At 37.0% G+C, this 11,784-nt stretch overlaps 1 protein-coding gene across 2 annotated transcripts in view; it reads left to right on the plus strand.

Moving 5' to 3' along the window:
- The window catches only part of LOC142336206 (uncharacterized), a 72,226-nt gene extending 69,647 nt beyond the window's left edge, over positions 1 to 2,579 (plus strand). The window contains exon 8 of one of the 2 annotated variants that reach the window (XM_075384865.1): positions 1,933 to 2,579. In XM_075384865.1, coding sequence (XP_075240980.1) covers positions 1,933 to 2,167 — 235 coding nt within the window. In that variant the 3' untranslated portion in view covers positions 2,168 to 2,579. The remainder of the gene's footprint in view (positions 1 to 1,932) is intronic. The other variant, XM_075384866.1, reaches the window with a different exon arrangement.
- The last annotated feature ends 9,205 nt before the right edge of the window (positions 2,580 to 11,784 follow it).

Below are 11,784 nucleotides of genomic sequence, written 5' to 3' on the forward strand. Positions count from 1 at the left end.
CGGAATCTGGCTAATAATGAGTGGAAAACTATTTACTCGGAGAGAATACTGTTTGAACGACGCCTCACTGCCAACAAGTGATTAAAAGGAATAATGTCGTCTTTAATTTACAACTCTAATGGGGAATTCAACTGATGAGCAAAAACATTAAGATCCGACCTGACCTTTCGAGTGGTCAAACAATGCCCGCCACTCGATTCGATGTCAAATCAGCTTTTCAACATTTAATCGCACCATTGCCTGAAATGGATAAACTACCTTATTTTACTTGGAAAACAGATGCCAATATCGAACTGTTCTAACAGTTAAGATCAAAAATGGTCTGCACAACTGATACTCTCGAACAAGCCGACAAAGACAATATAGCATCCCCATTGGCCAACAAAATGCAAGTCTTCAAGCCCTCACTTGTTGAAGAGTTACAATCATATGTTCCAATCAAGCGCTCCTATACCCTATCCATTACATTTGTCATTGTTTTTCTATATACTAGTTCGGTATCTTTATCATAAGATCAAATTTTTTGAACGATTAACCCCCAATTATATGAAGTTCTCAGACGGGAAAATTCACCTCAAATCAGTAGTCTTGTTGGCAAATAGAGAACTTGCAAAATTACATCTTTTGACCTACGAAGAAGCTGTTGAAGAACCTGACGACTGTCTTCAGAGACACGAACATAACGATAATGTTGAAGCTCGCCTATCAAAGGCAGAGGACAAAAATCCACTCTTAAAAGTGAACTATGCTTTCTTGAACCGACAAAGACAAAGATTGATTATTTAGTTGATTCACCAACTAAACGACGAACTCACCAAGGACGTAACTTGTGATAATGGATATGTTTTCCCTTTTCTACTGATTTTTTTTATTTAGTGCTATTCTTTTAAGGCCATATAGACTTAATTTTGCTGCCTTATTAAGATGAGAAATTAAGTGTTTTTAAATTAATTATCCTTTAAACTGCCTCTATTATATGTGCTATAAAAATCACTGAGTTATCTTTTGTGTATTTGATTATGTGTATATAAAGAAGGAATTCGTGATAGTGCTAACCTGTATTTATATTTACAATGTACACTTTCCTATGTTCACTTTGTTTGTAAGGCACGTGCCACCACGCGCCAGAAGTTTTATTTATTAATAGCCGCGTCAGCAATTGCAGGCGGCTATCATTGCGCTCCTAATTCTTTTTAATCGTCTAACAGATTTTTGTTTCGTCTTACCCTGACTTTTTTGACTTTGATGACTTTTCTTGACTTTGAGCTTTCAAAACGGGATGAACAGGTAAAGCTCAGTGGGCATCAATTTTCATTAGAGGCCCCTAGCAACGTTTAGTAGTCCTCCAAGTACTTAGAGTGGTGAAGGTACAGGGAACTTACCTCATTTATAAAAATGACCTGTGAAATCACTTAATGAACTTTAAATTTTATGACATTTTTCTAGTTAAAGATCAATAGTGTGCATCTAAGTATTGCCAAACCTGTTTTCCCTAGTTCTTGAGTATAAGAGTCGTGAGTTTATGGTTTCGAATATTAATTTTGAAAAAGCTCCCTTAGGGTTTTTTCCTTATAGAGCGTATATGTCTCATAAAAATGACAGACCGGATCTAACACAAAAGGTCTAGTGGTCTATTAAAGGACTGGTGGTCAATCTGTCTATCTTTTTTTAGTTGTTCAAATCCATGGAAGAACTGAAGCGTCTATCGCGGCTATTTTCCGGCATTCTGCCGGCTATGTTCTTAATCTCGATGTATGAGTTAATCTCGATGTATTTGTCTTATGGTTACTAAATTTTAAATACGACCCACGGGTCTTGAAAGCTAAAAGTTCTTATACAAGTTGAGTGCAATTTGACCGACGTTAGTCGGTTATGTTTGTGTTTACTTTTGCAAGACCTGTCCACAGACTTAGCCTGATTGCTGTGTTTCAGATTCACTCATTATATTCTATCAACAATCCTGTGCTATATGAGTACGCACTATAAAATTGCAATCACAGAGCCAGAGCCCTACTACAGCGATTACAAGTGGCTTCCAGTGTCGAGACCAAAGAACCCCGTGCGAATGCGATTCAACTCGAAATCAGCTTGTTTGACCAAGAGTTGCCTTCGCTTTAAAGAGTGTACAGAGTGCCAAAATGTGCAGCCTCTGATTTTTACCAGCTAATAATAGCTTTAGAAGGATTTGCCAAACTGTTGTCTGAAGTAGGGATGGGGGAGTTGAGCTTCTTTCCTCTTAGCAAAGCTTTGGCTGACTTCGAAACTTCTGGCTGACCTCCTGGAACAGTTCGGAACATTTTGAAAAGATTAGCTCTTCAAGTAGACAACCAAAGTTTAGAGCCGCTTGGTCTATAGGTAGCCTTGAACAGGTTGATTCAAGCTGTGTCAATTAGTTCGATTCGTGGCTCAGCCACAACAATAATTTCAACACATCCTAATATGCGATCTGATCCTTAAGGTATAAAGAGTTAGGGCTACTAATTTCTGCGCGCGAAGAAGACTTACCTAGTTCTCTCAGACTAACCGACTCTGTAAATCACTGAAGATAAATTTCAATTATAATGGTGTATAATATACATATCCTCGGAGTCAAGGTTTAGGATATACGCATAGTGCAGCTATCTACTATGCTAGAGTGACTGTAGTCAGGCATGCAAGCGCTATATAAAAGAGAATAGAGTCTTCTCAGTCTCTGATTTATTAAAGGTGTTCATTCAGTTTTTCATCTGCTACATCCATCCGGGGTTAAGAGTTTTTGTCCGAACTTGGAGAATATAGCTGAAATACACTGAATGTGCTATCCTTGTCGAGTGGTGGGATCGGTGACTTCTGTCGCCGTCTGAGGTCTCTGTCTAGTGATTTATGTGACTAGAGTTGTCAGTGAGTGATCCACATCCTTTCGGTTGCAGAGCCAGTTTGGGGGGTGTGCTGGACAGTGACGTCGATCCTGTTGCAGTTTTCAGCTGTCTCACGTTGTCATGTAGTGAGGATTTGTCCCCGGCTGGGTGGAAAGTTGTAGTCTATAGTCTCTGTCGGGGTACAGGAGGTTTCAATTCATCTCCTTTTCCGTACATTTTTGTTCTGATCGGATTTATCAGCTTATGGAGCTGGAGTCCATCATTAGCTACTGTGAGCTACTTAGACCTTAAAACATTTTTGAGTTTAATTTATTTGAAGTTTGTTCCGACCACAGAAAAGTATAAAAAGAAAATAATCCGAATATTGAATTATTGAAAAGAAATAGCAATATAGAGAAAAGAAGAGAGAGATTAAAATGTAGAAGAGATAGAAAAATAAAAAAGGAAATAAATTTTCTGAGTTTGTCAGTGCTGTCTCAATCTTCGGAAGAGTTCGAGGAAGGCGTTGTCGCGTACCAAGCCACCAGCAAGAGCCTGAGGATAGAGATCCTCGTTGCAATTCAGCTAAATCACAAGATGACTCAGGATATCCTTTTTCTTCGGGGATGTCTGTCAGTTTATTGGCTAGCCAATTTCTGTACAGGAGGTTGAAGGTATGGCCGTATACACAATTCGTGGTCCCTCTACTTATCGCAGTAATCGATCGTTTCGATAATTGGCCGATGTGTCCTGGCGTACAGGTGAACAAGGAGCTAGTCGTTTTTGATTGGATCATAGTTCCTCATTGTTCCTTCCCAGTACTTGGAATCGATGTAAAAGAGTAATTCAATTAATACGGAGATATAAGTTTCTTATATACACATTGGAGTCGTCAACTGACGTGCCAGAGGCGAATATTGGTATGAAAATGATGTTGCACAAAAAGATAGCTGTTGATTGTGTGCAGCATCTTTGTGGCGTTGAGTTTGTGTGACTGATTGTTATCATCCATCTGTGTGGGATGTAGAATACTAAATTGCGAACAGAATGGGTCGTACTTCTGGTAAACACTATAGGAAGCCGTGTCCCTCGTGAACATTATGTTGAGTTAATCATTTTGGCATCCGCCAAAGCAAAGAAGTACTTTGACGTGTGCCAAAATATTTCCGTAAATTTAGCATTTATTGGAAAGTAGGGGCTTTCAAAGGGAAGATTTCTTTCCCGACCTTCATACTTTCATTTACCAGTTTACGATGGTGCACGAACTGGAAGTAGGTCTGCGTGTGTGCTTCTATCTGGGACATAAATGCCGTGCTCGGTGTTAAAACCGAGAGGTTAATGAAATGGTGAAATTGGGAACCTGGTGCTGGTCGCCTGTGGAATGTGCTTTGTGGACACGAATGGATTGATTTTTGGGTGTTCTGATGAGGACTGTGAGCCTCTGCGTGGGCTGTACCTAGTTCGTGATGAGGCAGGCGACTGTGACGACCGGACAGGGGACATCCTAACAGGATAGTTCTCATGTCTCATTGGCCGGGAACGTTTCGGGGCGAAGTGTTAGTACAAGGAAAATTTTCTGTAGACGTTGGGATCTCATAGGGTGGATTGGATTTTCGATATCGGACGTGGAACTCCTACTTTAGGCCTGTTGTATCTTGGTGTGAATTGTGGAGTTAACGCTGTTCGCGGTGTTTGCATTTGTGGAGTAGGGTAGACTAAGGGTTGCGGCATTCCTACTTGTCCAGAATAGGCCCAATTTGGCACCACTGTCTCTGGCTTTGAGCACTGAGACATTTCTGCAGCCACTTCATCAGCCCAGAAGGGTACCTGCGATGCTGACCTTGGAGCAGCAGCTGTTGAGACGAGCTAACTGCCCCTACCAGCGGTTTCGGTGGGTTAGTGTCACTCCCGACGAAGAGCGGAAGCTCTCGCGCCCCTGAAGAGGAAGTAGCGGGTTACGGCAGTGGGTGAAGCCGTGAGTAGGTGGTGGCAGCCACAGGCTGAGGATTCTATTCTGAAACGCGCCGGGGTCTGCATCTCGCACAATGGTTCTGTCATTGAATCAGCCAGTACCAGAGGTGTAAGAGGCGAGTGAAGGAAATCGTCGACATCTAAAATGCCAAAATGACGAGGTCGTACCCAGGTGGTTCGAGGTTGGAGGGAATTGAGGATCCCTCAGGATAAGTTGACTTGGGTGGATCCCTCAGGTGTTTCGACGTTGGGGAAGTTGAGTGGATCCCTCAGCAAGTGAGTTGTAGATCTGGGAGACTGTGCTCCGAGCGTTGAAGTACTTCTGTATTTGTAACAGAATTATCAAAGCTTGCAGAGAGACAATAAGAAGAACTATACTGTGTGACAGTTCATTAGTATTTTTGTGAAAGAAGAGGTTTAGAAACTCTTCCGTTTAAGTGTTAAATTTAGGTTTTTGAGTTTAAGTGGATGTTTAGAAGTTAGAGGAAAAAAATGATGATAGAAATTTGAAGTTAGATTGTTTTAGAGTGAAAAAGGGGTGTGAAGTTAACAGAGGTGTCGATGTTAAGACAAGAGAGAGAGAGAGAGAGAGAGAGAGAGAGAGAGAGAGAAGACAACTGCACACTGCTTAAGAAAGACTGAAGTGATTTCCATCGAAGCAGTCCGGACTGACTGTCAATTTTCCTGGTGTGTAAAATAGGTTACCGATTCATATATAGTTAAGTTGATGAAGTTGAAGAGTTTTTTCCTATACCAATCCATGGGCCAGTTTTCAACTTAATTGTTAGTTAATTTGTCTTAGATCTATAGTCAATGGCCCTATTTTTCTGTATTTGCATTTCCTGATTGAGTGTTGTTTGTGATTATTCTAAGTTAGCAGGTGATAAAATATTCTCTAATTTTGGTTATGGTGGGATAGTGGCTTCTGTATGTTTTCCCTCTAAGTGTTTGTATTAAGGAGAGGGATGAAGGAACTGTCCGAGTTCCTTTCATCGTTTTGGAGAGATATACTATTTTTTTTCCACTGTTTCTATTTATGGAATATTTGCCATATTATGCTAATTTGTTTTCGGCTAAACACTACCGGAGAAAATATTGGATATCTATAGTTTGCTTTCGTATACATGTGTATACATGTGCGTATACAAGATTGTAAATTATATATATTTGTAGTTTTATTCGTGTTCAGCAGTTTTTGTGCATGAAGCCAAAATTTTAAGATTGTGGCCTAAGGACTCTGTAGTCTTTCGTCGGTTGCTTTCGTAAACGAACTTCTCTGGTAATGTATTTTTACTGTTTAGTTTTAGATAGTCTAAATGGGTCGTCTGCTGGTTGGGGAAGGGGTTGTTCTGTATTTGATGGTAAGTTGGAGTTGTCTAGATTAAACGAGACTGATTTCAACTTTGTGATGGTGTTTTTTTGTATTGTTTTGATAGTGTTTTGTATTGTTTTTTGGTTGTAGTCGTATAAGGGAGTTAATGGCGAAATATTTATCCATTTATTCTTAAATAATTCCTATGGATATTAGGGTACAATATTGCTGCATTATTGGCGAACTATTTGTTTTCCTGAAACGTCCTTTAATTTACATGTTACCAATGTAAGGGTTTTTTATTATTTTGTAGGGACCAACTTTCTGTGGCCCTGTTTTCGGGAATTCCATTCTGTGGGGTTGTGTTAACTATGAGTACATTTTAGTTAACGTTTAGTAGTTGAGCTCCGCCAAAACGGCGATTTATGAATGATCCGAGATGATTATTTTGGTTTAAATAGTTGTGAATTTCCTTATAGACATCTGAGCGTGTCTTTTCGGTATTAAGGAACCAAAATGCAAAAGTTCCTTTCTGCAGTTTTTTAGTTTTGGATGGTAAGGAGTTACACGATGAGTTTTCTGTTGCTCTACAGTTCAATATTATCTATAGTGGAATACAAATTGACCATAATTGGTCTTTTTGTTTAATACCCAAAACCATTTCATATGAAGAGACCCATATTTGTTCTGATATGTGAAATAAAAGCGAAGGGGAAAGTTTTTACTTCCTGTGACCATGTGTCGTTTTGTGCATCTAAAACAGTGCGGATAAATTTTCTTAACTGTCTGTTGCTGTTTTTATTATGCAAATTTAACCACGGCGTAAGGCGTGCTTGGATTAATTTCTGCATTGTAAACGCGGCAAAAAGTTTTTTAATTCTTTAATTAATTAATTTGCATTGTCGGTAGCTAAGATATCGGGAATTCCAAATTTTATTTTGCAGTGATCAAATAGTACTTTTAATGCATTAGCTGCATACTTTCTAGGTGATGGATGTAAAACAACATAGTATGTGAATGCATCTACTAATACAGAAACGTAGGAAATGCCGGTCTGAATCGGGTGTAATTGGTCTGTTTTGGCATTGTTTTGCCATGTTGACATTCTAAGCAATGTTACGTAAGGATAACTCTCCGGATTTTAACGTTGGGGAAGTAATGTTCCTGTGCGATACTTGCATAAGTTTTTTCACGACAAGGTTGGCCTGAAACATCATGGGTGTGTGCTTTATAAAATATTGTTAATAAAAGAGTGGTAAACAAATTTTGGTTGGTTTTGTTTCTTGAAGGAATCGTAAACTTAATTTGATTTATTTATGCTTAAGTCTTGAAAACTACGATAGTGATGGAGTCCCTAATTCGCCCTTATTGTGAATAATTGGGCGGTTTTTATATTGTTTTCAAGGTATGATTTGGCGGAGTGAAGGGCCTTGTTGTTGTGTTTCTTGTAAAATTGATTCAGTTTTTTACGTTAGTTGGAAGGAATTGTATTAATATTTCTTGGGATTTAGTTATGACATCATCAATTGCTGGAAGTGAGATTTTATAGTATTTATTAACTCTGCATAATCGGCTTTTGGTACCATTTGCGTGAAAGGTTCAGTTTTGTTTGTGTTCACATTAACATCCGTATGTTGTATTACTGGATACGTTTTGCCGTGAGTACTCTTTTGTTTTGCTTTTTGGCTTATTTTTTATTTTATTTCTTCTTGTGTAGTCGATGTTAGTGAACGACTCAGTAAGTCAGGACGTGAAAATTTTCCTTTCGGTCCAAATCCAATTATCTAGAATAAGTTGAAACTTGTAAACTTTATGGTTTCGTTTAATTTTTGGTGTGAATACAAAGGTTGTTGGTTTGTGATCTATTTATAGTATATGGCGTTTTGAATCTTATAAGGAATTCGTATTCTGAAAGTGCATACATATATGGTTGCTGAGCAGTCTCTCAGTATAGTGGAGAGTCGGAGTTCTGCTGTGGAGATTCATCTGGAGTTTGCGGAAATTATTTCAATGTTTCAAAATTGATTTCTCTAAAAATAATGTGCCAATACTATGGTTGGAGGCATAGCTAAAAATTTAGAAGGGTTTTTCTGAGTTCGGGATAACAGATGTTTTTGAAAAGTCTGTTGTAATTCGGGTGTTCATTTAAAATCGACTAAAACTCGTTGGAGATTTTAACAGTCTTAAAATTACTTGTAAATTATATATGTACTTGGAGATATGTTTTAGAAATCCAACATAGTTTTGTAATTTATTTTAATTTTTGAGTGGTTGGAGTTTGAGAAAACCGCCGATCTTAGATTTTTAAAGGGTAAATGTTGTTATTTTTGGTGTCCCAGACATTTCACTGATTCTAAAAAGAAAAAGCATTTGTCTGGGGCAAATTTGAGATTTTTATTTTTGAGAATTCGGTGATTTTCTTTTACTGTTTTCAACATTGTGTCTATTGTGTCGTCTTGTTTGAAGACGTCATGCAAATTGTAATTATTTTTTTTCTATTTTGAAGGTTTAAATATACTGCTCATAAAGGATGAAAATGTTGCTGGGCCAATCGTGATGCCTTAGAATAATCGCTTAAAACAATATTGTCCAGCAATAAAATTTGTTTACCGTTGTGAACGTTTGTCGAGTGGCATTTGGTTATACGCAATATTCATATCGGCGATTGAGAAAGCGGGACTTTGATACGTGTTAGTATAAATTGTATAAGCTGTGTTGGCTAACTGCACCGTGTCTCATTAATTATCTTATTTATTTGACGAGCGTCTATAACGATTTTCAGTGACTCTCCTTTTTTAAATTTTTACTGTATTGTTACTGTATTACTGAATTTTTACTGTATTTTGAATTAATAAAAGTTTCCCGTATTGAGGGAATCAATGTTTACTGGAGCAATTATGTCAAATTGTGTAAGAATGATGAATACATGTTGTGCTCTCACTTGTAATTGTAAAGGAATGCGTGTGGCACGCTTTTTCTTGAAGACTACTGTAGCTTTAGATGATAGATGTTTAAGTGATAGAGTTCTACTTTGATTTTTGCGACATCAAATTTTGATGTTGCGTAACAGTTGTGGTACTGTATCAAATGTTGTTGAGCTTGTTGTTCAAATTGTTCTTGGTTAAGTTTTATGTGTTCATAATAGAACATGTTAAGAAATTTTAAATGGAGAAGTATCATACGGACTGTAAAACGGTTTTTGGTTCCTGGTAATTGGGTTTTTGAAATGGCTTTTGGTTCCTGGTAATGTAAAATGGTAATTTTGTTTCCTGTACTTGTTGTTTAATTAGAATTAACTATGTTTTGAGTAATTAGAACAGTACGCGTCCATAGGATCTGTAATTTTGTTAACGCTGTACTTTGTAGTGTGATAATCTATTAGAAGAACTTCTTGTTGTGCATACCCAATGAGTCCATTTCGTACTGTTAACGGGTGATTTAGTGGTTTTGGATTAAATTTTGTATGAAAATTCGAAGTGAGTTTTCTAAAATATTATTATCCGTGATTGAGAATAGTTTATTTTTATATAGTGGTAATATTGAATGATCTCATTTTGAATAGTGGGGTTCCGTTTGTATAACGCCTTTTGAATCCGTATGCAGTTAACGAGTATGTTAAGATACGGTTCTCTAAGGTTGAAAATCTAAATTATGATCTCCGAAGACTGGGAATATTGTGGTGGCTTTGTCGAGTAATCATTAAGTGTGAGTAATTTGTGTTAATTTTTATGTTTAATTTCGAGTTTGTTCTGAGCATTTAATAGATTCTGCTTTTTTGTCTAGGAATGGTGTTCCCAGACTAATGAGGTTTGTATTTGATACATGAAATGTTAACGTAAATGCTATTCTGATATTTACGATTTTTTGTGATATCCGATTATAAATCGAGTTTAATTGTTTGTTCTATTAGATTGTAATTTAGTATTATTTGCTGCAGAGAGAACAAATTTGGATGCTTTTAGATCGAGTTTGTGATACTATTTTATTTTGTTCTAAGTGTCGTTTTTTAATACCTTAAGTGTAGCTCTTGAATCAATTAGAAAATAGATTACTATATGAGGCGGTGATAGCATTCTGTTGTGTCTATCTACAAGTATATAAAGTAATGGGGCCGTACCCACTAATGCTTTTGCACGAAGTCGAGAGAATATACTTTTCTGTGAGTGTTACATTCTTCCGGGCAATTAAAATATTCACTTGTCTTAGTTTAATTTTAAAAATAAATCATTCAACTGTTGTTCGAGCATTTGCTCTTCTGAAGCATTCTGTGTTTCTGTTAACTTTGCTTGCGAAGTTGTAATCGTCCGTTTCTTATTGATCAAAAATTGAATTATTGTAGTTCCGCACATTTCTTGAAAAAGGTGATTTATTGAAGATTTCTAGAAGGGCCGTCTAGAACGATTATCTTCTCTGTGATAACTAGGTGATTTTGTTTTGGAATTAGAAGTATAGTTATTATATTTATTGTTTGGATTTTTATTTTGATTTTTTGTGGTCTTGGGTATTGTGAACGCGATCTACTTGGTGGTTTGAAGTTATTGTTTCCAATAATATGGTTTTCTGTTTGAAAAATTCTGCGTAGACGTTTGTTAGGACTTCTTTAACGCGAAAAGTCTCGTTTGCCTCTACTATTGCTTCGTGAGCGGTAGATAAATGGTAGGTTTTTCCATGTCATATTATTCCATGTGGTAGTTGTTTGTTGGGAAGATTTTGATTTCCCTTCATATCTTGGTTAAATGTTTTTGGAACAATTTGTTTGTGTACCAACGGTTTCATAAATTGACACTCAAGGCCAGTTGAGATACTTGTGTCCTGAGCGAGAACATTTTCTTACAGAAGTTTAAAAATTTGGTTCATTTGAATTTTAAAATTTGGTTCAATTGACTACTTGTGGTCCATATTTCTGACATCATCTACTTTGAGATTGTCAATATCTGTAGTACTATTGTTGGTTGTAGGTGAAAGAATGTTTGTTTTAATCTTGCGTGGATCAATTTATGTTTGTATACTTCCCGGGGCATTTTCCTTCTAATTGTGCAAATGGGAGCTGTGGTTCCAGCGCTGTTGATTTATGAATTGCTACCTTTTTTAGAGCTATCCGTGATCCTAGTGCTTTGACTAATGCATCGTTCATTTGTGCATTTCTCCTGTTTGCACAAATGGGCTCCAATCCATGTTTTTTGAAAATGAGAATCGGTCTGTTCCCGTCCTGCTGCCGTGACCTTTTTTTCTGTCATAGCGTTTAAAATTCATCTATACTCGCCGCTAAAATGGTAGTATACAAAGCTTTGAAGTTCTGAACGATAAAAAGGACTGGAATTTAAAATTTTATTCATAAAACAGTTTGGGAGGTACAATATAAATAAAGACTTAAGTAGAACTGATATCATATCAATTAACTGCAATATGCGACTGAAGGGATATAACAGAATGAGGGAAGTACCAAGCGATTAAAGTGAAACTATTCAACTATTCAATTTTTCAACTGTTTAAATGTTCTATAACTAACTGGATATTAAAAGCGCCTCCTGTTTATGGGCGGTAATAAGGGATGTTTTTCCCCCTTTTTATAAAAGTGGGATAAAATATCCATTGTGAGATGAAACCTTCCTTTTTCTTGTTGGGATGAAAGTCCCATTTTTATTTTTGGGATAAAACTTCCCA

This window comes from Convolutriloba macropyga, chromosome 3 (genome assembly GCF_964194025.1).
Source record: "Convolutriloba macropyga chromosome 3, txConMacr16.3, whole genome shotgun sequence".
NCBI classification, from domain to species: domain Eukaryota; kingdom Metazoa; phylum Xenacoelomorpha; order Acoela; family Convolutidae; genus Convolutriloba; species Convolutriloba macropyga.